Source organism: Homarus americanus, unplaced genomic scaffold (genome assembly GCF_018991925.1).
Source record: "Homarus americanus isolate GMGI-L3 unplaced genomic scaffold, GMGI_Hamer_2.0 scaffold25827, whole genome shotgun sequence".
In the NCBI taxonomy this organism is placed as follows: Eukaryota; Metazoa; Arthropoda; class Malacostraca; order Decapoda; family Nephropidae; genus Homarus; species Homarus americanus.
In genome coordinates this window covers 7,897,659-7,925,331 of record NW_024738300.1, presented here as the reverse complement: position 1 = coordinate 7,925,331, position 27,673 = coordinate 7,897,659, and the positions used below count along the sequence as shown (strand labels likewise).

At 36.9% G+C, this 27,673-nt stretch overlaps 1 protein-coding gene across 7 annotated transcripts in view; it reads left to right on the top strand.

The window, feature by feature from the left end:
• The window catches only part of LOC121873813 (nicotinamide phosphoribosyltransferase-like), a 79,430-nt gene that overhangs the window by 27,812 nt on the left and 23,945 nt on the right, over positions 1-27,673 (top strand). For 3 of the 7 annotated variants that reach the window (XM_042377525.1, XM_042377527.1, XM_042377526.1), the window contains exons 7-13: positions 1,039-1,198; positions 7,758-7,915; positions 10,307-10,421; positions 13,173-13,255; positions 13,946-14,131; positions 18,656-19,165; positions 24,843-24,991. In XM_042377525.1, coding sequence (XP_042233459.1) covers positions 1,039-1,198; positions 7,758-7,915; positions 10,307-10,421; positions 13,173-13,255; positions 13,946-14,131; positions 18,656-19,165; positions 24,843-24,974 — 1,344 coding nt within the window. In that variant the 3' untranslated portion in view covers positions 24,975-24,991. Of the gene's footprint in view, positions 1-1,038; positions 1,199-7,757; positions 7,916-10,306; positions 10,422-13,172; positions 13,256-13,945; positions 14,132-18,655; positions 19,166-24,842; positions 26,458-27,673 lie in introns of those variants that run through there. The other 4 variants (XM_042377524.1, XM_042377528.1, XM_042377529.1 and 1 more) reach the window with 2 other exon arrangements.

The following is a 27,673-nucleotide window of genomic DNA, read 5'->3' as shown; positions in this document are numbered from 1 at the left end:
AGGACCTGAAAAACGCCTCTAATAACAAATCCGCTTAAAGCGTGGAATTAATCCCATAAGAAATAATGGAAACAGGTCAAATCGGGACCATGACATTGTACAGTACATGACACTCAAAAGAATTTATATCTTTTAACAATTATTTACCTTAGAAACATTTGTTAAACATTTAATAACACATTATTTTAAGAAATTATTTAACCTTACAAGTTATCTAACGTCCTTAAAGTTCATTGGGGTCAGGGTGTTGAGGCAACGTAGGTTGTGCCAGCGACCCGGTAGTCCGCAGCAACCGTTGCTGGTGCACACTCACTCCAGTGGTTCATTGAGACAAAATACTTATTACAATGTTTTAAAAATATATAATTTTACCATAATAAAATATTTTAATTTGCTTCGCTTCAAAGGTTTGGATTGATGGAGCCAGGTGTTGGGGGATGGAGGATGAGTTAGTGGATGAAACAGAAACAGGACTAGGTTGATTCTCCACTCCCACTCTACTTTTGCTGAATCACTTCTAATTTTACATCTGTACTGTACTATAGCTAGTGTGCTTCCTTTTGAGCACTGCACCACCCTGTTTGGGTTGGGAACTCATGGCGACAAAAATGATAAAATAATTCACCACAACATACACAAAAAGACACAACAAAGGCAGGAGTAATCACAACACAGCACCGGTCTGGGTGAAACAAAAAGGTAGACTGGTGTGTGTGTGTGTGCCAGGAAGAAGATGAAATTTCAAACGCTTCAGCTAAAATTTCGTAAATTTTATCGGGAGTTTTAAATCCAAAGATTTTATCCAGAATTTTTGAGTGGAATCCACTTAAATGCAGGGAATTTTTATGTGGATGATCACAAAAAGTTAACCATTTAAATGCGAAACCGTAGATACTGAATACTCTTATAACGAGGACCTCCTGTACTGTTAGTTGCTTGAGTTTTAAGAGGATAGAGGGTACCAGTGTTTATGTAGTACAGTACTGTATGTACAGTATAACTGCTGAAATTTTCTTGACTAGAGTTTCTGATTTTCAGGGAACAGACACTATAGCTGCATTGGCCTTCTTACGGAAGTACTACCATTCACCAATGGCGGGTTTCTCCATCCCAGCTTCTGAACATTCCACTGTCACCACTTGGGGGCGATCAGGAGAATCGAGTGCATTTCGCAACATGATGGAAGCCTTTCCTGATGGTGTATAAAGAACTTTTAACTTATAGCTTTAAAATTGTCCATGATAATTTGCAGCATTAGAATTATCTTCAAGTATTATAGTAGATTCTTAATTATTTTATGTCAGGTGATACAGTACTGTACAGTATACTGCATTTGTGCTCAACATTTTTTTTGTGGGTAGAGGAGTTAATATTTTTTGTTGTTATGTGGTGCATCCCCCCACACTGTTTACCCTTCAACATTTAATTGCCTTTTCCTGCTCTTCAGACCTTGCCTACCCCAATTACAGTAGCCTTGGGTTATTCCACAAAATAGGGACCTAAAACTTTTACAAAATAAAAAAAAACTGAAATGTACTGTACTGTAATTCAATACAAAATAGGGGCTAGGATCCAGAAACCAAAATAATTTACCAAATAAAGCTTAATTGGTTTATTTACTTGCTAAACAAAGGCAAGACAAGTAAAGTTTGGTGGTACACCACAGAAAAATAAAAAGAAATGTACAAAAACAAAGAAAATACAGTCACATAATACATCACAGCCTTTCGCCATTGACCGACCCAGCCTCCCACAGTTTCGGTTGTAATGCTGTACTGGATGACGGGTGTCCTTGTTTACAAGCATCTTGAGGTAATTTTGCTATAAAAGGTAAATGTTTCTTACCTTATGAAAAGCCTAAAAAATGAGAAGATAATTTTTTTTTACATTTTTAATATATATTTTTTTTTATACTGTATACAGTATATGGATGAAACTAAATCAGTCCCAGGTGTAAACTTGATAGTTTTTGTGTTGTAGTGCACAGCTGTGCATATGTTGAGGACAGCATCCACACAGTTACTCCCACTTCACATACTTTATAATCTACAAAGAAACAATATTTTAATCAAGTATGGTATTATTACTTACAAGAGGCTGAATATTATGTCATTCACTGGTGACTATTACAGTTCTCATTGTCTACTCGAAGTGCTGTAATCAGATCTTATTTTTTGTAGCATAAATGCTATGCCTGACATCTTACCATGTTTTACAAAAAATATATATATATAGTATATATTAATTTAATGAATAACCTTCTCAGTAGGCTATTTACTCTTCCTGTGATATTTCATGAAACAATTTTATGGTTCACCACAATATATAGTACGAGTTTGTCTCGTTTTCTGAAAAATGTTCAGGACAGTAACTTTCTAACAAAAATTCTACACTACAATACCATGAAAAACTTATTCCTTCCCATATTTAGGGTCTTACCATAAAGTAAGAAACCATTTATCTACTATAGAAAAAATTACAAAAGTTGTTCAAATGTCATGGTGTACAACCGTCTTGGTTCCTGACGCTGTAAGTCTGCCTACATAAACGCATCTATAAAAATGAAACAAAAGTTTTCCAGAAGATTCAAATAATAAACCAAAGACTATTTTTATCTGTTTCCTGCACCCTCCTCTATCATTTGGTCTATTCTTCCTTCACTTTTTCTGCCACAGCTGTGTCACCTGATGCAGCCTCCTCAATGAGAGTCATCCAGGGTAGCTCAGTATGTTTAATGAGGCTCATTGTGAAGCCAGTTTTGGTTTGCTGTGAATTTGCTGTCACTAGCTGACTTGCTATGTCTTTGAAGCTCACAGACTTAAATTTCCTATTTTTCCCCTGCCACTTATCAGCTTTCTAGCCATTTGGGCTGTTGGTCTATCCAGTGTTAGTACAGGAGGAAACTGGTGACTGGGAAACCTTTGATGTTTGCTTTTAGGGTCACACTGGATAACACTCTTCTCACATGTGTCTGGGCCAAAGCTCGAACCCTTGACATATTGATGAGAGTTGCGTGCGTTACCACTGTACCACCTGAATCATTAGACCACTCGGTGAAGCTGCACATCATTACATGCTCACTATCCAAGTATTCAGAGCATCTTCCTTTTCTTGGTACAGTGGCAGCCTTAGATGTTGGATGGTCTTGGATATAGTTGGCTGTGTAAGTGTGCATGTGTTGCTAAAATTTTGAGTCTTATGTCTGATGCTGTAAGTTGTCTTTCACTGTCAAGTTCATCCCAAATTTGAACATTCTTTTCTAGTATAAAGATTTTTCTCTTATTTTTCCTCTATTAATTGGAAAGAGAAGCAGCTGCTGAGCATTTAGACACCTTGGTAGTGGTGCATGTGGTAGACCCAAAAGGAATTGCAGAAGTAAGTGGAAAAGACCTTAACTGTGACTGCAGCCGGGAAGTGTGCGTGTGCGGTATCTGTATCGGCACGGCAGTTGGTTTAAAGTGACTCCGGTTTGCCTTTTTTTCTGGGAGGGAGTAAAATAGTTGTACAGTACAGTAATGTAGGCAGCTGTGAAATAAATAAATAAAATAAAACTAAAAATAACCCGAGGCTACTATACTATTATTAACTCTCTCTTCAACAATAAACTACATACTATGTTCTTACTCCTCATTTACTGATTTCCCAAACCAGTGTAGAAGAGATTAATACTAATACTATACTGTCTTACTAGGATAAAATCGTGTGTGAGAGAGAGAGAGTATATTTAAACTTAGCATACACCGACCATGTTAAGTTGTTGGGAGTTATAGATTAATGGCCAGTGTTAGAGTTAGTTTGGGTGTGAGAGCTGTAAGGTAACTAACATACATGTACTGATACTTGTAGGTCAGCATCACATTGACACTGAGGACATCATCTCTCTACGTGTTGATCATCATATTCACTCAGTTGTTTATGGATAATGTTAGCTAAATAATAACTAACTTGGTACAATTGTATCATAATGTAAGAAGAATATAAGTTGTTCTGAGGTTAAGGTTCTCTGTTTATGATGGAATATTCCTAATTGAAACTCCCTATTGGGTTGTTCCTTACCTATTATCCATAGTGTAGTGGGTTAAACAGAGATAAATATTTTGTTAGTACAGTAATATCTCCGTTAGCCAGAATCTCTCAAATCCAGAACTCTCCAATAGCTGAAATTAAATTTTTGGGGGAAAACCATTCCCTAAGCTGGAATTTTCCGGAAAATTATGGCTCTGGAAACGATATTCCGAGGGGCACGTTTTCCGGAAAATTCTGAGAAAAATTTCCCGATACCCAGAAAATTCTGAAAAATTACAGGGATAATGGAGGAGTTTTTTTTCCGGGTTTGAGAGATGAAAATCTGGTGCACGTTCCGGAAATTCCGCGAAAATTGTTCCGGTACCTGCAAAATTTCGGGGATGGGAGATATTTTTTCGGGTTTGAGAGCTGATGTAATGGGCAATTTCTAGAACTTACGAGAACATTTTAAATTTTTCCGTTGCCCGGAAAATTCGAGGAATGGGGCATTTATTCTGGGTTTGAGAGAGTCGACTCGTTACCCAGGAATCTCTCATTCTCAGAAGTGCACTGCACCAATTGTTCCGACCAACGAAGCTATCACTGTATTTAATATAGGGTAATCAGAATAGGACCATTCATAATGTACCTTTTTTCCAGTGTATGTTAAGTTGGGAAACATTTAAATGAATATATAGAGAGAGAGATGGACCACTTTTATACTGAATGTTACTATTTATTAAAAAAAGTTATATACAGTAGAATGTCGATTTAAAGCGATTCAATTTAAGATCATTGATTTAAAGCGACACCCACAATTAAGGACAATGTTTTAATTTAAAGCGAATCTTTCCTATTTTGCGCGAGTCAATCTGACGCATCCTATTTTAAAATTGCGCCTAATGTTTCTCTGGGCACGCTACACTGTCCTAAGGACAAAGCTGTACTGTACATGTACTAAATGATTACGTACTAAAATTTTTGTCAAGTACAAACTATAGCATGTTTATATTCAAATTAATCACTATCTTATAAAAATTCCAGCAATGTCAATTATATTCTCCCTGGTCACTTCTGTGACATTTTATTAATAGAAAACAAAAACTCAATCTAAAGGACATAAATAAACAAATAAATACAGTTGTACCCCACTTAACGCGGTCAATTGAACCCAGAGGGTCCCGCGTTAAGTGAAATCCGCGTTAAGTGAACAACAGAACATATGGGATTAATTCCAATAGAAACCGGCCCGATCCCCAAACTCCACTTTTTGAAGGCACATACCTATGTTGTAGTAAAAATAACATCTTAATTTTATGATGGTACATGCACACAATTAATACTTAAGAGAAATAGAGAAATACAGTCGCCAAGTTAATGTCCATTCAAATAATGGACTCAACTCCCTCCCCCTCTCACACTACACTGCCGGCTCTTCCCTCTCAGAGAAATTTTTGGGGGAAAACCACTAAATTTTAATAAATAATACCTCAAACTAAAGTTAGGATAATACAATTGACATTGCTGGATTCCTTGTAAGACCAGGAATATTTTGAATATAAATGTCATATATTTTGCACAAAAGATAACATAGTTACCTAGAGAAAAATTTTATCTAAAATTTGTATGTTTAATGCAAAATATATGATGTTTATATTCAAAATGATCACCAAATTATAAGAATTCCAGCAATGTAAATTATATTCTGACCGGGTAATTTGTATGAATTTTATGAGCTAAAACAAATATCTTCAGTTAATAAAAAAAAAAATAATCTTCACGACACTATCTGTCAATCAAAGTACCCCACCTTGCCTCCCCCCCTCTTCCAACCGCGCGGTCAGTCCCAACCCTCCCCCCCACCCCCCACCAATCCTCCCTTCCAGAGTTTTTAACATTTAGTATTAAATAATACCTCAGATTAAAGTTAGGATAATATAATTGACATTGCTGGATTCCTTGTAAGACCAGGAATATTTTGAATATAAATGTCATATATTTTGCACAAAAGATAACATAGTTAATTTGAGAAAAATTTTTATCTAAAATTTGTATGTCTAATGCAAAATATATGATGTTTATATTCAAAATGATCATCAAATTATAAGAATTCCAGCAATGTAAATTATATTCAGACCGGATAATTTGTATGAATTTTATGAGCTAAAACAAATATCTTCAGTTAATAAAAAAAAAAATAATTCTTCACAGGGTAACAGATGGTCGGTCGGTCCCTCCCTCCCCCCCACCCCCCACCAACCGTCCCAAGGAGATGTGTGGGATAACCACTAAATTTTAATAAATAATACCTCAAACTAAAGTTAGGATAATATAATTGACATTGCTGGATTCCTTGTAAGACCAGGAATATTTTGAATATAAATGTCATATATTTTGCACAAAAGATAACATAGTTACTCTGAGAAAATTTTTTATCTAAAATTTGTATGTCTAATGCAAAATATATGATGTTTATATTCAAAATGATCACCAAATTATAAGAATTCCAGCAATGTAAATTATATTCTGGCCGGGTAATTTGTATGAATTTTATGAGTTAAAACAGGCAGTCAGGCAGGGTGGCGGGTGGGGCAAATCTAAAAATAGCGTCTCGAGCCGGACACTCACCGCGTATATGTGGAAAAAATCCGTGTTAAGTGAAAGTTCAGCTCTGGCGAGGCACCGCGTATATGATAAAACGCGTTAAGTGAAACAGCGTTAGGCGGGGTAATACTGTACTTCACTAGACCTTCGGCGCCAACTGTCAAACATGTCACTGTCACCTCCTCTCCCTCCCTCCCTCCCTCCCTCCCTCCTTCCCCCCTTCCCAGCCAGGGTTGGGTGGTTATAGGCTTACAGTTTTTATCTTATATAATATCTCAGACTAAAGTTAGCAGAATATAAGTTGCATTGCTAGAATCCTTGTAAGACAGCGAATAATTTGAATATAAACATATATTTTGCGCAAGAGATAAATATTTTAGCCCTTTGTAATAAAATTAATTAGAACATGTCAGTTCAGTGACATTTTATAAGAGAAACTTAGTCACTCTTAAGGACAGATAAATAAATAAGCACTAGACCTTGGCATCAATTCTCAAACATATCACCTCACCTCCCCCCCCACCACCATCTTTCCATCAGCTCATCACTAGGAAACAGGCTATTTCATGTCCCATAAGTTTAGCTGTGTTGATTTATGAATGTTTGTTTGAACATAATACTACAAAAAACAATGTTTTGTTTATTCTAGATGGGCTGAGGTGCATCTGGGTAGACTGTCAGTCTTTTTAGTATTTTGTGTTTCTCTCAAGTATCAGACTAAATTATTCCATTGAATCAACACTTCGATTTAGTGCGTATTCTGTTTAAAGCGACCTCTCTTGGAACGTATCTCGTGTTACATCGACGTTCTACTGTACAGTACTGTGTATATATATATATGACAGTCGTCAGATAGTTGTTTTAGCAACTGTACATGACAACAAGCAGGTAGACTTCAACACAAACACAGTATAACCACCTTTTTTCTTCTCTATTTTTAATTTCTTTCTGTTCTTATTTCCCCCGGTCCCGTTGTGAGTCGTTTGATCTGTGCCTGGGTGGGCTAATTCCTGTAACAAAAAACAAAAAACAAGGGTGTGACAACAGGTAGACCACAACACTACAGTGGTATGACAACAATTAGGTAGACTCCACAAACTCCTACTTGCTCACACTGGATGAGTTTATGATAGTGTTCATATCAACAGGTGCTGTGGCATGTGTGAGTGATTCATACGACATATGGAAATGCTGCGAGAAGATATGGGGGGAGGAGCTGCGAGACGCTGTGATCAAGAGAGGCAAAAATGGAGGCACTCTGTTAATTAGGCCAGACAGTGGTGATCCTCCTTCTGTAGTTCTCAAGGTAAGTCTCATGTTGATTTAAAATAAACAACAATAAATAATGACTGTTTCATACTGTTTCTTTTTTATGACAAAATACAACTGAAGGCTCACCATCACTACCTTACCATTTTTGTGGCTATTTTCCACACTTGCATGGATCAGCTGTGATTATCTGATGGCAAGGTGTCCCGGTTGCCAGCAGATGAATTTGAAGCAAGTTTTTTAACTGGATGCTTTCTAATCCATTTTTATAGGGAACTGGGCATTATGTAAGACTTCCTAGCAACATCTCTGCTGCCAAGGCAGGGTCGCTACTTTCTGAAATAGTTAAAGAGTACCTGCCTGCCAGTTGTGAATATGTTTTTACCAAATACAATATAAGCACTAGTTCTATCCATTCTTCAGCTGTACTGCAGATGCATTCATATTCAGTAAGAGGCAAAAAGATACAGATGCCACTGATCACCTTTTCACATGACTCCATCAATATGAGGAATAAGAGAGCAGTAAGCTTAATTATGCAATGTTGTAGAAAGCATGTATGTGTTTGCTCTTCATAGTTACATACCCCAAAAATGTTTCTTCAGCATACTGATTCTAGTATTGACGAAGTTCTGCATAGAGGCAGGCTGAGATGGTTTGGGTATGTGGATGGAATGGATGAGACCAATTGGATCAAGAGGTGCATGAGCCTAAATATGGAGAGAAGGCGAGCCAGTGGCATGCCAAGAATGACATGGGGAGAGGTTGTAAAAAATGACATTGGAGTTAAGAACCTGACAAGGGAGACTGCAAGAGACAGTGCAAAATGGAGGGCTGCGATCAGTTACTTGAGGCTAACCCAAGTGTGGAAAATTATCATAAAATGTTAAATGATGTTATTGACCATTTACACTGTACAGTAGGGTGTGACAGTTGCCCTAACCTTGTCCTACAATGCTGTTCAAAATTTTGGTGTTGCATATTGACATAAAAAATACCCACGTGCAATTTTTTGAAGATTCATGCATATTTGAGTGAACACCAGCAATTTGAAAAATAGCGATTTTGCTTATACGGCATACGCGCCTATATATGAGATTACACAACCATCATAAGGGATATTAACACAAATCATTTGCCTGTCTTAATTAAATGCTGTTATCACTAACACAAAAAAGTTAATCAGTCTTATTCTCTCATGGTACATTAAGGGGTTTTATCATATATTCACAAGGTATTATTTCTCTAGAGCAAGAAACCATGATTTCTGTTCGGAAACAGATGATCGTTTGCGCTGATTAGGAACGCGGAGTCTGTCATTTTCAACTACTTGAAGGACTTCTTGAAAGCGCTCCTCATCCCTGGCAACATTAAGAAAATCATGGCAAAGTTTTGCACCATGCTCTGCAGCCTCATTGACGACCTGAAGCTTGTCCACAACCCGTTTCATGTTCAGGTAGTCGTCATGATCCGCCCATTCACTGGCTGGACTGTGGAGAAACTGATAGGGCATGCCTAAAATGGTGAAGAGCCGGCTTGAGTCAGGCTCAATTAGGTCCATCAGGGCAGTGTCACTTTCTGGGACAGGGGGAAGATATGACTTTCCATAGCCCCCATGATTGAGCCCCACTCTCTTAGTAACTTCAGTGCCTTCATGGCAAAAAAGGGCCTTCCTTATCTCCTCTTTTGTTCTTTCTTGTACTTGGGACGAGAACAAAGCCAGTGGGGCCAACTCCTCAGTTAGGTACCAAGTGTGTCTACCGAGTGCCACACACGCTTTGTCAACTATTGTGGCGTCATATGGGGCAAATTCAGCCAAAGTTTTGACCAAATTCAAGTCATTCAGTGGCGCACTTGCTGGAACGGGGCAAACAATCCACCATGGGACATAAACAGCGACTGTGAACACAGCAAACCGTTCTAACCTGCTGATTTGACTTTTAGTCACAACCTCGGCTTTGGGAAACTGCTCTTTGATCTGGCCTGACAAAAGAACAATCTTGAGGGTATAGAGCAGTTTAGCCATCCACCTTGCTTTGTGAAGTGCGCCGGGGTAGACCATCGTGAAGTTCACTGGCTCGGATCCTTTAGTTACAAGCAGCAGACAAAGCTCTACCAGCTCCTTGTAGTCGCCACGTGTAAATGGTTGGGCTAGAGATTCACGGAAGAAGTCAACCATCTGATAAAATGTGCTATTTTCACACTTATTTATGAAGTTCATAAGCTGAAATAGCAATACTTGCTGGTACGACGGTGCTAGCTCAAACATGCACTGATCTCAGAAAATTTACAGGGGTGTTTCCTAGATAAATACACATCACTAAAACTTTGAACAGCATTGTAGGACCATTTTCTTATTTTTGGAGGGCAACGGTCACACCATACTGTACAGTAGTTACATAATCCATAAAAACTTATGTTTTTTCAGTGTTTAGAAATTCTTGGTAAGGCTTATGGAACAACGGTAAACTCCAAAGGTTACAAACTTCTTCCTCCGTATTTAAGAGTGATTCAAGGTGATGGCATATCTTACAGAACCATAGGTGGGTAACTGGCTCCTTATACTGTGCACCCAATTGTACATAATCACAGAGGGAAATTCTTAGATTTATATGTTGCATTTTCTCCAACTGAAACTGTTCATATTTATTATACAGTAGATCCTCAATAGAGCATGAAAATGGGACAAAGTGTTATTGCACAATATCAAACTGCATGATATGAGACAACAGTAAATAAAGGTAATGGGACCACAGCTCCCCAAAATAAGCTGTAAAAGTCCTTAACCCATAAATGATGGGGAATTTTTTACATACACTATTTTGCTTTGATGGGGAAAGATTACGGTTTAAACAAAAATTTAAAATTTTAAAATTTTCATGTGAAAATGGCAAGATTTGCTCACTGTTTACAGTTTTATCTTCAGTTGCACTTATACTCTCTGATTCCCATAATAATTACTTATTTTTTTGGGTGTCAAGGCAGTAATGTCACACTGGAAATACCAGATACTTTCTCCATGATGACAAAAACACTACCGGTGGAGGGAGGGATCAAAGTGGGAATGAAAAGACTGTATGCCACTAGTCCTAATAAATCACTCAAGCAGAAATCAGGCACCAAACTTAAAAATAAGGTGCGGAAAAATCCTGATTATATACTCTAGATGATTACCGTTGTGTTGGACAGAAGGTGCTGATCAACTATTTATGATCGCCGTTGGTTAAAGGTTAAGACACCCCCTTTTCTTACTTCAACACAGTTTTTACAAATTATAACTCGCTTTGGGTCTGAACTTCTACGTCCAAGACTGCATTTGTTCACACTCGAGGTGATAGATGGAGCAATAGAACTCTGGGTGTCAATAATCGTGTGTGATCTGAGTAGCTGTTGTCATCTAGTGAGGGCTGGGAAACTTTAATTTTTCATCAACTGACCCATTGTCTTCATTTGATATCAATCCTTAAAAAAAAAACATATTTAACGAAACAAAAAAAATAAGGCTTCCCTAAGAACTGAAATATTAAAAACATATTGAACCCTTAAGCTGCAGCTTGTGGTAAATTTGTTGTGTACTGTATGCACAATTATCCAGAAAAATTTGAAGTTGTTAAAAATTTATTTTCAAATTACAGAAATAGAAATATGCAAATAAGCTAATGGGAAATGAAAAAAAAAATCATTTATCTAATTTGGTTTAGCGGTTGTGTAGTGGCTGGTACTGGGTCACTAGATGGAGGCAAACATATTTCATCTATGACAACTGTGTGTGTGTCGAGGTGCAGTTAGAAGTCCAGGCGTGCTGTCGAGGACATAGATGCCTATGGGACACAATCTGTAGATGTGCCCTCAATTTTAAAAGTTGACACCAAATACTTGACAGTATGACTGAGATATGGTACATTCCTTTCCAGAATATTCTCACCTTAAGTTTATCTGATTTTATGACCAACAACACATGGTAATGGTAATCTTGCCTCCTGAATGATTCCTGCTCCAGCTCTAATGTAAAAATATTGTGGTGATATATCAGTTTCTTACATTAAATTATCACGTCACTTGTATATTGGACTTGAGAATTACTGCAGTTACAGATGAGAAGAGAAATTATTACTTGTAGGTAGAAGGGCAGCTCTTAAGTGATTCTGAAAGGGGGTTGTTTTAATTTTTTCACAAAAAGTAATAGTACGACTTTTCTTCTTAATACCACCAGATGTAGCACCATCTACTTCCTGTTTTTCTCTCAGTACTGGAGGGTATAATGAAATGTTTGGTAACAATATGAAATAACCTGTAATGTACTGTACACTGTAAATATTTGCTGTCAAGGAATGAACATGGTGGACCATTTAATGTAGTGTAATTTTTATGGGTTGCTCAAAAACAAAATAAGGGGAATAATTTAGGGTGCCACATTATGTAAGAAGTCCAGTATTGACTTTTGCTGTATTGAAGGTCTACTGTATAGCCTATGCAGTATGGTAAAGGTTATTTTAGTGTGCTCAGCAAAGCCTGGGTAATATTGTTCTTAAGTTGTAAACCCATTTGTGAAGTACAGTAATCCTGTGTTTTTCGTTTTTTTTTTATCGTGCTTTTGACCATTCACATTTATTTTTACTAAAAAACCATATATACTGTACATGTATATATCAAATATCCTTCAATTTTTTTTTTTTAATTTCACGCCATTTTTTATATTCCCGTGCGGTGCAGCAAACAGACGCCACCCTTTCCCGCTGCTCCGAGAAGCCTCAGTCCACACGTGCCTACCATACTGTGAACGCTACTGTGACTGCTTGAGGGCGGGCAGATGCCGGGAGAGGCTGGCAATGCGGGTGTTGCCGACCTAGCAAAATAAAAAAAATTTTATCTTAATTGTAAATAAAAAATTTTTGGTATATAACTGTTTATGTTTTTCCATTATTATACTGTACTACAATAGGATTAGTTTCAAATACTGTTGTTAGTAAATGCCGGTACAGTGCATCAGTGATCAGTGTGACCACTGGGCCGTGAGTGGAGAGCATGGCGTGGTTAAGTGCATGACCTACCTGAGCTGTTTGGTGGCCACAGGTACAGTGATTCCTAAAAGTCTTCGCTGTTTTGGCTTTTCATGGGGGTTTCAGGAACGTAATTCCTGCGAAAAACACGGGATTACTGTACAATGCTTGTCTGAATATCCTAATTTTGAGATGAAGTATTTATGAGTTATAATGTATTTCAGGAGTTGAAGTATTTATAGGTTATAATGTATTTCAGGAGTTGAAGTATTTATGGGTTATAATGTATTTCAGGAGTTATATTGGAGAATTTGAAGGTTCATGGTTGGTGTGCTGCAAATGTTGTCTTTGGCAGTGGAGGATCCTTACTGCAGAAGGTATTGTGTTCAGGATTCATGGTTGTTATATACTTCTCTCTTCTGACTCGGCTCAAACATGTACTGTCTCACTCTAACTGTCTTGTGTGTACCACTTTATTTTCAGAGTACAGTATTCCCATTTACCATATTCAGGTACTGTCTTTGTTACATTTCTCAACAGTGGTTTCCTCAAGATGTCTCAACCACCAAAGTGTTCTGTTTTTACATAGCAGAACACTTAACTACATTCTTATCCTTAACTGTCTGGCACAGTACTGATGTTTTTGTAGTCTTCCTTACTTCAGTTTCTCTTTCCTGTGATACGGTTAACTGTGGGTTCTTTTCCCATATTTTCTTTAGTTTTATATATTGTTTAATTAATTCAAGTTAGTTTATTGCCACAAAATATTAAACCACTACAGTATTCTTCAGAAAGAGAAATGGGAAAATCGAGGTTCAAAATTTTACATTTAAAATTTTTGTTCTGGGCTTCTATTTTATAATGTTTTCAGTGACTGAATTGTGAGAGCAAGTTAAACTAAAATTAATCTTTAAGACAAAAGAAATTAGAATCTAAGGCCAGAGTTGATGTCTGACGTTATCTAATGATGGGTTAGTATTTGGAGGATGTGTGTTGAAAAAGAAAACCTATAAAGAGAGAAGTATACAGTGGTGCCTTAAGTATTCTAACACTTCTTAACATCACAGGTTGATCGTGACACTCAGAAATGTGCTTATAAGTGCAGTTATGCAGTCATCAATGGTGAGGGTGTGGATGTGTACAAGCAGCCAATAAGTGACCCCAGCAAGACTAGCAAGAAGGGACGCTTGGCTCTACACCACGTGAATGGAACTTATGTCACTCTTGAGGGAGGAAGAAGTGATCCTAAACTGGTGAGAGATTATTTATTTCTTTAAGATAGTCATTATTTTCAATGCCCTGTTTGCATTTAATATCCTAACTGAACACTAGGCTGGTCAAAACAAATATCACATTAACACATTCTTCTATATGCCCTCCTCTTCTCTACAGCTATTCCTCCAATTCATTACTAGCAATTATCCTGAGTCATCTCATCCATGCTCTTATCTTCTTCAGACAGTCATTCCTCCTGGTAGTCTTCTCACAGCCACTAAATTCACACAGTTTAGGTTTCTTGAATTGTCCATTAAGTTATAATTTCCTCTTCTGCAGTGCTTCATATCACTCAAATTAATACTTTTGTTATTTGTACAGATATCCTTTGAGATATAAATGGGTAAAAAAAAAATGGTGAATTTTTGTATCATGAATAGATAAACATAAGTGAAAAATGGGGTTTGGTTCCCCAGTGACAAAATACCCCAATATCACCCCGAAAACATGAAATTGTTTCACAAACAAGAACAAAACCTACCTAACTAATGATAAATACTGTAGTACACAACTACTCTAATTTACTACCTATCACATGAAAAAAAAAATTCTGTTTAACTTATGGGAGAGTTGAGTAAGGGCCTACTCAGCGAGATGAGGAGAGTTGTCCACTTCATCACTGCTATCTGCCAAGTCCACCACAGCATGCTTGTAAATTATGGCCACAGTAGAAGCAGCCAGACCAAGATCTTTTCCAGCTTTGCCTCAAGAGTCACAGCCTTTCATGGTTTCTTTGGTGTAGTACTGGTAGCTGAATATTCAGAAGAGTGCTTGGATGCCATAATGAAGATACAGTGAAAGGATGGCACGAATACACACAGATAAAGAAAGCTCACTTCACACACAACAAATGGAAGGATGCAGGCTTGTGGTAGGGTGGGGGGAATGTGATCAGTGAGCAAGAATATGTTTCTGCAGCTCTCTCCCCAAGATCACCACACAGCTGATTCCCAGCATGCAAAATTAAAATTTTTGCCCGGACCCAAATTCGTATACCGGGTAAGCGAGGAAACATTCATTTCTCGAAAGAGTGGTGTTAATTTAGGAAATTCATATCAACGAATTTTCATATCACTGACATTCGCATCTCAGTTTAGTGATAAATTTTTTTTTAACACCCTTTCTCATTTAACATTAGGTCAATACTTGGTTTAGTGATAGCTTGACTTCTTATGATGGGGGAAAACTGGGGATAAAGTGGCTTGTGAGATGGCATGTTGCCTTTGTTACATGTACAGTAATGAAACTATAAAGGTTGTGGAAAAATCATTACAATACTGTACTCTAATGTGGCTAAAAAATAAAGAAAATATAATATAGAACTATAAAATAAGAAATATAAAGAGCGATAATTTTGATTATGTTACGTTTTTCAGGGACACATCCCTATTATTATACGAGGGATATCTGTATATGCCATGATATTACAGCTGATTTTGCTCTACTTAACCCCTGGGCTTCGGGCTTATGGTCGGCATCCCCCCCCCTCCCCTCCACGCAGGTATATTCGGGAACTTTTAAAAAACAAATAAAAAGCAATTCTAGTCTTAGAAATGGGCCATGCTTGATATAAACAGGAAATAAATATATGATCCTTACCACAGGTTGGCAACACAGGAGCTAGGAAGAGTCAAGAATGTTCATGAACTTTTTTTGTGTTTTTGTGTGACTTTTTTTGTTTTTGTGTGTGTGTGTGTACGAGGTAAACAACACTAATTTGTAGGTACAGAACACATGTTTTACTATGTTATTACTATTTACACTATTAACAATCATTGTTACTGCTCTAGTAATTGATAACAATACTAAATATGTGCTTGGGGGTTGGGGGCGTAGCAACACAAGGTGAAGTGAGTAAAGTCCATGGGCGAGATGCCTACATCACAAAGGCTGAGAAGCTACGGAGAAGAGACGGGGAGGCCAGCCCTTTTTACTCAATTGGCTCATGAAACATCAAAATGTCATATGCAGTATACTGTACTGTAATGTACTTAACAACTGTTAGTATACACTTCTTTGTTTATATTATATCAACTCTCAACAGACTTACAACCGTATTCAAAAAAATAAATTAAGTAGTTGAGAAAAAGACTAAAATGAACATAAATGGTCACCTTTAGGTGTAATGTTACCCCTAGCAAGCCTTTCTGGCTCATGAGACAACGTCACTCTCGTGTGGCTAGTATTTATATATTAACCCTTTCACTGCGTGTCACACACTTGCCATTTTATTTTGGCTACTGCCAGATGATTTTATTCAGCTTAGAGTAACCTCCTGCTGTGAAAGGGTTAAGAATTGAAGAACAATCATCAACACAAATGATATACCTGGTACATATTTTGGATTCTGTGATATGATATATGATGTCACTTACAAAAGTGAAGCCTTTGAAGAGACACGACAAAAGGAAAAGAGGAGACAGTGGGGGTGGGAGAAGTAGGGCAGAGGTTGTTTGACATTTCAAACTAGCTGACATAATCCTATCTCATTACCTTACTTGCATTCTCGCACCACACTCGGCTCATCAACTTTGAAGATAAGTCATCAGCAGAAACAACTGGTGTTTGGGGGAAAATTATTGCATTGAGAGAGGCTGGCCATACAATTGCAGGCATAGCAAGAGAGCTGGGAATATCGAAACCAAGACTGTGACGTTGGTGGTGAAGATGGGAGGAAAGTCTAAACCGACAAATGCAGTCACCATTAGGGAACGGATTCAACTTGACGTTTCTGTAGGAACTGTGAGAAGGCGGTTACATGAGGCCGGGATACACCATGGGACTCTGGCTGGGAATCTTTTGCAGCGCTACCACATGTCTCAGGGACCAGGTTCACTGTTAAAGGCAGGAGTGAAGACAACTGTACCTCACCCAGCCAGACTCTCTATCTGTGTGAGTGTGTATGTGTGCCTATGAGTGATTGTGTGGAAAGAATAAGACGTGGTTTTAGTGTGACTAGAAGCATATTCTTTACACACCTAAACATACAGGAGCCTAAACAGTATTTTGCCTAGTTTGAACACCTGATATGACCCCTTCATCAATCTGGAGCTTTCAGTTTACTTAAAAAACTTCAGGTGTTTCAGATCAAAGAGGAAATATCTGCATGATGCTTCACAACTATACGTATAATAAATTCTTTTGTCCATTAATCCATCGACTGTATGGTTTCCCCTTTCATAGTTCCACTTGTGGTAGTGAGAGGGGAATATGAGTGTTGTCAATCTTCCATCATTCTTTTTTACTTCAACCATCAGTAGCCTTGATGATGGTCAGTAAGTGGGCCGACAACTGCAGGGTGGCATGTTAGTTGTGTATCTTACTTCTCATGAGATAATAGGAAAACAGTATGACAATGAGTTTTGTATGGCTGTCTTTGGGGAGGAGTATTATATTTGATGCCACTTTCAAGATGGTAAAAACTTTTCTTTTCCAAATAAAATTGTTGCAGATGGGGAGGGAGGGCTAGGTCACAGTAGGGCCACAAAGAATGGATTAAGAAATAAGATGAATGAACAGAAAAAGTTCCTATAGTTTATTCTGTGCACAGTAGTCAAAGAAAGAAACAAACAAAATATATTTAGACAGAAGTCAAGAGAAGAATTTGAAAGGTATCTAGAGAATAATGGTGTTTACAGAAAGGTTTGGATGATGTCAGACCACAGGTATCCAAGAAAACAGTCATTATTATCAAAAGGGTGAACACCTAATGTCTATAGTTGAGCTTACATGAAGGACTGAGGCCATTAAGTCTACCACCTGAGCTTTTTACTCTAATAGTAATGCTGTTGGTTCTCCCATTACTTACTTGATACAGCAGTATAATACAACTTAAGATCAACTTTGCCTTGTTCATAGTTCTCTAGTCTACTCGTATAGTAGGCAGAAGAACATATGAGTATACCACACCTTGGGCTCTTTTGTCACTACTTAACTTTAACTGATGTTCAGTACTTTGTGGGAACAATATGAGACCATGGACGATAAATTTGGGTACTGTATATGAGGGCTGTCACTAGTCACACGTAAAATTTCGGAACCTACCGACCCCCACCTGCACAGATAGTTGTTTTAGCTACTGTACTTGTCTCATGTTAAGTTCTTTAGTATGGCATATTAGAGTAACCTCATAGTCATGTCATTTAGTTTTTTAATATAACATCACTGTCCACCACAGGTGAACTATTCTGAGGTCTTCAGATAAAACTTTTCTTGTCTATTCTCTGTATACCTTTATTTGACTGATTCCTTGCTTCTTACTTGTTCCCTTTATAATATCTTAATGAACATTACCTTCCTGCTAATTCAGTTACAATATATTTAGTTGTATATGTATCAAGAATAGTGCTATTGTACACTATAATATAATGAGCTACAGATTCACTTGGTAGTACTGTACTGTAAATAGTTGTAGATACTGTATGCTAGATATAGATTAAATTCTGTAACCTTTAATATTCTGTGCAGTATATAACACATTATTCCTTGTGTTGACGAAACAGGCATCCTGCGTGTGTGAAGTGATACAAGAGTTCTTCACAAAGGAACCACACTACTGTCCATATCTAATACAGAGAAGGCCTCATTGTGTTCCTCCTTTAAAACTTACCTCTCGCTCATCTTCTTGTGAGATACAAACTCAAAGAAAGACTTTGATTTATAATACTGCATTCTCTAATTTTAAGTCTTCCTCTACTTTGTGTAAACATAATCCTAAAGAAAATAAAAAGCCCTTGCAGGGAAGCAAGAAGAGGTTACAGAAAGCTCCTTATGCAACCTCATCATTTAATCAACCATGTTCTGGTTTACTACACAATAAAAATATGTTGAATTCCCAAAACTTGGCTTATAAGATAAATCAATGTTGGGATGCACAAACACCCCAGCCTCCTGTTGACTCTTGCTCTACTGCTTTATGTGCGTCACCTCCCTTCTTTCATTATTCTCCTTCTGAACCTTTCACATCCTCACCTTTCGTCATAGATGCGGTCATCTCTCAACTGAATGGCAAGGTGGGCTCATCAACAATATTGCCTTAATAGACACACACACACACTCCATATACCTGTATCTAATGTTTTTTTTTTTTTTTTTCCAAAATTATCCCCATATAAAGCTTCAAGTAGTTTTCTCTGTGTTGTAAAGTTCACTGATTAAACTGCTTCTGTATTTTTTCTGAGCATCGTGGATTTTCCTGTAAATATCAGTACTCCTGTGTAAAAAACAGAGATATGCTCTCATATCTGTTGTACTTACAAGGTGATAATAACACTGCCGACTAAAGGTGTTCTTATGAGAGCAACCAAAATATAACCTTCTCTCTGTTGGAAGATCATATTGTTGTACCTCAGTGTAAGGTTGGCCTCCTTTCTATAAGGTCATGATCATTATATAAGGAAGGAGATTGGTTGTTCTCAGTCAGAAGCACTGTTATTGTAGTGTCTTTGGCCTTATACATAGGCCATCTGTATCGGGGACTGACTCACATTCTCAAACCTAATACTTCTACATGTTTTCTTTATTTTGTGAAATTATTCAATGTTGCCTAAAGATATTTTTTCTAGCTTTGCTTACTTTTGTCCATATTTTTCACATGTAAACACCTATTATTCATTACTAACTTCTTATTGTATATCGTTGTAGAGTGTAGTGAATGCCTTGCTAATTTTGTAAATAAACCAGCATGCAATACTGTATTGTTATGCTTTTACTAACAGGTCTGAACTTGGTTTTCAGTTGCCTCCAGTACCCTGCTGATGTTAGAGAAGGTTGACCAGCTAATCTTAGTTTACATTGTACTCTTTTGGTTTAGAATCATTGTCAAGTTCATGTGCATCTGTTATCCATTACAGTACATCATATTTGCCATAATCACCTTCTATCCTAAGGCCCATTTCTTCAAATCATTTTCCTTTGCCAAAACAAAAAGTTTGGGATGTAGTACTGAAATGTTCAGTCTGCAAACTGGGATGAAGGTTTATGCATGTGTATTATCAAGAGATGTATTATTCACAACATTATTTTGTTGTATGTTCAAGATGATGGTAATAATTAAAGGTAAATTATTTATTTTTAAAGCTTTTATCAGAATTTCATGTCAGCACCTTGTCATGAGCCATGTAAGATGAAACAGTGTTCATGTTTATTATGAACACAAATTAGCTTCAGGAGTGTATTGTTATGGCCAAGGTTGCCAGTGACCTTTAACTGAGAATATATCGTGGACTTTATTACACATTAATGATGGGGTTATAAGGTCATGGTCATGGGAATTTGTTACTTTCTCTATAACTTACAAATTCTTCAAGTTGTAGCGGTTGTGTTAATGTTCTTCCATCTGCTTCTCCCAGATTACTCTCACCTACACACAATATACCCCTACAATTATTTATTTATATTTTGCTATTTATGGTACTGTACAATATACAGTTTTCTCTTTATTCATAAGAAAAATTCTGTGGTTACTTACTTACAACGCTTAACAGTATGTAACAATCATCTCGGTGAAAACAATTGTCGACAACCAGACTGCCCAGAGTTCTGTTTCACCTTTTTTTATTGTTGATGTAACAGTTTTAACAACCTTGTTATGTGCTTAAAGACCTTAGTTATTAAAGCACCTTTAACAGTCCAGATAAGCAGTGTTACCCCCCTTTTTTTCTGACTGGAGTCTTCCTCAATTAGTCCAATTTATCGATGTTCTACTGCATTTGGCAAACTTAACTTCTTATGGAAAAAATGGGGTGGTGGGATCATGGACGCGTATGGACTTTTATCACATGAAATGCATACCTTTTCAACATTTACAACATGCACAAACATGATGATAATAGAACTAACTTACCATAAAAAATTAAACATATTAATGATAAGCATTATAAAACCATATTAATGTACTCACCGATCCATAGTAAGATGATTGTGGTGTAACTATGAAGACAATATTGTAGATGTTGTGAAGCCTTTGGATGACGGTGATTGATGAAGAAGACTTCGTTGATGATGAAACTGGAATGATTTTTATTTCTCAAGCCGATGTATCATCAGGATCATCGGCTTAAGGCTCTTGATCGGTAGATGATGATGGTTGGGGTTCATAGAGTTCTGGTTCGGCAGACAATGTTGATGGTTGGGGTGACCATGGCCTCGAGAAGAAGTCTGTTATTTTCTATTCTTTGGTTTTTCTATGCATATCTTTCAAAGATTGTCTGTAGGGCACACAAAGATCAAGGCTCCTTTTGAACTTTAAACTTCTCTACAGTATTGGATCCATGTCAAAACACTTCTCAGCAGGTTCATTTGCTTGCAGGAGGAATTCAGAGTTCGCCTTAATTGTTAATTTAGGTTTTACGGATCCCACTTCAGTATCATCTGCTATAAGCTCTTCAAGCTCATCATTTGTTGGTGCTTGAAAATGAGAGTCCAACAATTCATTCACCTCCTCTTTCTGCATGTCATCAAAACCCTCACCTCCAATTTCCTTTGCAAGTTTCACAATTTCTGCGATTTCCTTGTCAAGTGTCAGAAATCCCCTGAAATAGTGAACAATTTCAGGCCAAAGTTGGTGCCAGCAAGTGTTCATGGTGGAAGGCTTCACTTCATCCCAAGACATTTTTATAATGTCAAGACAGTCTTTGATATTAAATGCCCTCTAGAATTCCATCGGTGCTTCAGTTCGTTGCCTATAAGCATTCCTGGTGTAATATGACTTAAATGTCTTGATGACGCCTTGATCCATTGGTTGCAGAATTGAAGTGGTATTGTGGGGGGGGGGGGCAAATGAAGCTTATTTTTAACTTTTAAAGCCAGGGGATTTTCCAGTTGGTACACAAGAATGGGTTTACACTTAAAATTACCAGCTGCATTACCACAAAATAACAATATCAGCCTGTCTTTGAAAGCTTTAAACCCTGGAGCAACTTTTTGGGTCTTTGTAATGTTGGTTCAATTACCCATTTATGAAGAGGCTCTGCAGCTTCTTTGTCTGCTGATCCAGCCTCTCCCTGAAGCTTCATATTATGTAAAACAAAGCTGCATTAAAAATTTTCAAAGCACCCTTTGCTTGCTTGGAAATCAGTCACAGTCGCTGCATCACTCCCTGCCCCCTCTGTATTCACAACATGAGCATATAAGCTATGTGCTTTCTCACGTATTGCTGCACTATTAACAACAGATCCTTACTCATTCACTTGTCCACTGATCCCAACATTTAATAGATTTTCATTTTTTCTGAGTACCGATCCTTCATTGGCACTTGGGCCACCTTAGCACTAAGAGAAGCAGATGCTGTCACAGTTGCACATATTTTGTCTTCACAACTACAAATTGTGCGTATGGTGGATTCATTTACAGAGTTCTCATGGGCAAGGGTTGCTACATGCGCTCCATCATGTAGCCAATATAAAATCTTTATTTTCTCAGCCAGTGTCATCACTTTTCTGCTGTTCTTTGGTATGCTACCATCACTTACATCACCTCTGCATTTGGGGGCCATACTGTTATGGTGAGACTTGGTGTGTGTGTTCTATTCCAATTAGTCAAAATTTAAATAATGTTTACAGAAAAGATACGAGCTTATGAAACAGAATATCAGGGAGAAGTTAGGGAAACTGCTTGAGAATATAGGAGAACAATGTGCAGTTAAAGTGTGGCGCTGTACAGTATTAGAAGAGCCACCAACTGATGAAAGTGTTCCTCCCTTAATACTCCCAGACTGGTGTTTCTGTGGCCAACAGGTCTTCTCCTTGTTGCTTCATATGTACCCTCTTCGTAGTGTATAATGATGTGGATACTATCTTTCTGTTTACGTTTTGGTTTGTGCACAATAAGTGTTTTACTGTGTAGAGGTTGGCATTGTACAGTATACTGTTTATACCAAGGGTTGTGTCCCTAGAACAGGCTGGTACTGTACTCTACAAACAAAGTCAGGTTTCCATAGTAAAAGGTGGGTTATTTTACACTATTACCTACAGCCTGTACTGTATTAAGGTTCCATAATGTAAACAGTTGGTGAGTTTGTACTGGAAAATACAGCATATTAATTTTTGTTAATATAACTGTTCTGGAAGGGATATTAGTGTGTACCTTACATAAATTCAGTGGCGTGACTACACTATATGACTTGGGTGAACAAAAGTTGGGTTACCATATGGTGTACATATTTAAATTTAATTTAAATATATTAATATCCTGGAAGTTTGTCTTGAACCAAAATAATAATATACACAATATATTAATATATTTTAATACAAACATGCCGGAGAGGATAATACAGTACAGTGCCAAGTAAACATTATGTAAGTCAGTGGTAAGGCTGTACACATTTAGTATGCATTTCTGATATACTCAAACAGTTAGATTACCAAATACTGTATAAACTTGAAGTTAAATGTCTTAATACATTACCTACCATTTCTGGTTTGTTGTTATTGGACAAAATACCAATTTACAAAACATAAATACAGTACTGTACAGTAGTTTTGTTAATTCAAATGAGATGGAGGGGATATTTAATTTGTTAATAAATGTCTGCATTGGAACAGAGGTATTAATAATGTATAAGCTATACTGTACATTATTAGTGCCTTTGTTTCAACTCAACACTCGTATTTATTAATACTGTTCAATGCTTATGTAGAGGTGAAGATTTTAACATGTTACCAGATATATATACAGTGGTTATATAAGGCAGACAGAGTACTGTACTGTACTGAGCCTTGTTATAAGCACACTTAGGTCTAAAAAACATCTGTCCACACACTGTGTGAAACATTATGAGACCACGGATGATGGATATTGGGGACATGCATTTACTTGTACTTTGGTACTGTACTGTATATAGTTTAACATGAGGAATGCAATGTTTATTTATTTTGGTGTAATTATTATGATATTTGATTATCAAATGTAGTAGGATCAGTATGCCACACATACCAACCCTCCTGAGACATCACGAGTTGCATGTAGCTTTTCGGAAGTTATTGGACCCATCCTAGCAGATACTTTAAGATACTGTACAGTACACACCCATAAATATTGTACAGTGCATTACTTTGTACAATGAAACCCTAGTAATGAGACTAATGGAATGACTTATAAGCGCATTGAGTAGTGTAAATGTTAGGTTGGAACGAGTAAGGTAGAGAGGGAGGGAATCGGCCAAAGACAGTGTGACCCAAAACCATAAGATTCAGTTGATCATCACAATTGTAAAGGAAGCAAGTTTGTACTTCTGTGTGAGTGTATTATGTGGTGCTTGGGTTTATTACACGGGCCAAAAGGCATAATTGTGGGGTGTTATAATTTCTGTCTCTTTGAAATGGGAAGGACATCTTATTGTGTAACTAGATGATGCATTAGTGCAAGCATGCATTGCTTTTTCTCTTTCACCCTAAACAGAATTTATACATCAATACTTGTGTGAGTGAATAAATTAAAGAATGAGTTTGATCCATGTGCTTTAATACTGTACTGTGTAGGAAGCCAGTGTAGTACTGTATGTCTTCACTGTGGATTTGAGTGTGTTAATAATGTAAACAAGTTATATCATCTTTTCATACCTTTCTTCATACTTGTACTGTATAGAATTAAATTCTATAACTGTACTTAAATAGTCATTTTATTCACATAAAACACAAACAAACAACCTAAAACCATTCAAGTTATGTGAATATCTCTCCCTTGTTTCAGGATGTGTTGGTCCCAGTGTTTGAGAATGGAGAATTGCTTAAAGACTACACCCTGGAGGAGATAAGAGAAAAGGCAGATCTGAGCCCAGAAGATATTGATGTTTTCAAGTTTTTGGCTGAAGAAAAAACATAATTATCTCACGAGTTATGGTAAATTTCATTGAATTTTCATTGGTTAATTATGCAAATACAGTAACTTCAAAATTAAGGTGGATAGTCATCATATGTTAGGATTGGCAGTCTAGCCCTGGTAGCCTTCCCAGTTAATCAATTACTTTATGGTGCTCTTATTGGTACTAAAAAAAAAAATTAACACATGTTCTTTGTCACTTTAGATTTGTTTTTCTTAATTATTAAAATACGTACGTGTACAGTAAATCTACATGATATTTTCATGGGCAAACTGCTAATATGGAGAACTTCAGGAAAGGATGATGTTTTATACCCATCATGGGGCTTCTCTACTCAACCAGTCACAAGTTGTTCTCACCTGAGCCAGTCAAAATTATGTAATCACATTTGGTTAGTATGGGTTCCTCACCCACAAGCTCAGGGGTGTACTGGATGTGAGGTTCATTTTTTATAAGGGGGGAAGCCCTCACACTCATCACACATTTTATATGAAATTCCCATTAGTGAACAATAATAATGGATTAAAACATTACGCCAGACCTCTAAAAATATATTACGGGTACACCACCGATTTTCCGGACCAACCAAGGGCAGGTAATAATAATTCAACAATACACCTCTGACCCATTAATGATACACCTCCTGTGTTTAAAGCACTATGGACAGCTAGAAACTTAAGTTATACAAATATTAAATGTAAATTAAATGTGAAAAAGCCATAATTTTGAGCAACATTACTGGACACACTTTGTACTCAATGTACTACATTAAACTAAAATTTTTATCTATTGTGCAAACTATGTGATGTTTATACTCATATTAATTGCTATCTTACAAGAATTCCAGCAATGTAAGTTATATTCTGCTAAGTCTAGTCAGCTACATTTTATAAGATAAAAACTTTAAGCCTAAAACTAGCTTTGCCCTGGCTGGGAGGGAGGGAAGTTAAGTGCTCCCTCATAATTTTGTCCAGACTAAAGAAGGTGCTGGACCACCAGTTCCCAGAAATCGGTGGTGTACCTATAGTATGGAAAAGTCCTGTCATTTAGTAGATTTTACACTGATGGTTCATTTAGCAGAATTTCCACTGATGGTTCCCAATAATAATAAATATCAATTGAAAATCCCTTCAGTTGGTGGAAGGAGCGTGCTAGGTGAGGGTCCACCAACAAGAGGTATTAATACATAAGTGCTTCAAAATTCATCAGTATAATGATGATATGGAAGCCTGGACTTAAATAGCATAAAAAGAGGTTAATTATTATTTTTTACTTATTGTTCAGATTAAGAATGAACATCCCAGTATTCCCAAGATTCTCAGTTGATCAGTCCAGCCTTTCATTTTTTTTCAAGATAAGATGCTGAGTACTTAAATTCATGTAGGCATATGATGTACTTACATTTAAATAGCTCTTGCAAGTATTGGATACGACAACAAAAGCCTTGTGTAAATAGCTTATTAAACATAAATATTAGAACTAGAACTCTACAATCTCTTGACCATCAATTGACACCATTGTTCTTCAGGAGTAAATGAGAGCCACTTTAAAAATGACTATTGGATAATTACTACACTTGAGCCAACTTCATACCAAACAATCCTATTGGAGAACATGCCATAATTCTCTCTAAAACTGAGTTGAACCCATTTAGGCTACAAAAAAATATGAAAGAAACTATTTTTATCATGATTTACCTGATTACAACTTAATCAAGGGCCATAACTCTAAACAATTCAAACAACAGTCACACTTAAACTTTCAATCCAAAATGAAACTACAGTAATTCAATCGACTCATTGTAACAGAAAACAATTCTTTAAAGGTCAAATGGACAGCATTATTGCATAATTACACCCTGTATTTATTTATTCAAAATCTTCAGAGGTCATATCAAGGATTTAACATTGGTATGTTGTATGACATTGTTTTTTGAACGTGTGTGTATAGGGGACATTTATAGTGTCAGAATGCTTTGTGTCCTGCCTCTTTGTAACTCCCAAATTAAATGAAATAAATAAATTGAGTGTGTTAGGAATACAGTACTGTACTTGTAAATGAAGTTTTCTGTGTGTTAAAGGGGAGACATTTTAGGACAATAAACCCTATGAATGTCTTATTTACACACAGGTTCCAAACATAGTACAGTATACAGTGACCCCTCCGTTAACGAACTCAATCCGTTCCAGAAGGTCGTTCGTTAACCGAAAAGTTCGTTAAGTGAAACCATTGTTTCAATGGGTTGTTGGGTAATTGGTTCCAGCTCACCGAAAATTTCCTAAATTCAACAAAAATGGTAGAAAAGTTCATTTACTTTGAGGTGTGTATGTAGAAGGCTCCTGGATGATGATGATGATGGGATTTAGAATGGGGGTGGAGGAGAAGGAAGAAGAGAAGGCATTGGGGTGGAAGAGAAGTCACCCCATGCTGCCATTTCACCCATAAAATTTTAGCTCTCTTGGTGTAATTCAAGATTATTTTCTTTAAATCAACACTGCACTGCATTATATATTGTCAATATGTAAAATATATTTCAAAATGACCAATAATTTGCTTGGAAACACAGAAAAAAGCGTTTAGTTGAAGAGAGTCTCAAGCAAGATGTTACCTCCAGTGAAAACAGAGAGAGACAGTAACTCCTGTTTGCTGTGTTAAGAGGCTGGATGCCGCGCATTAAACTAGTCACTTTACCTTCAATTAT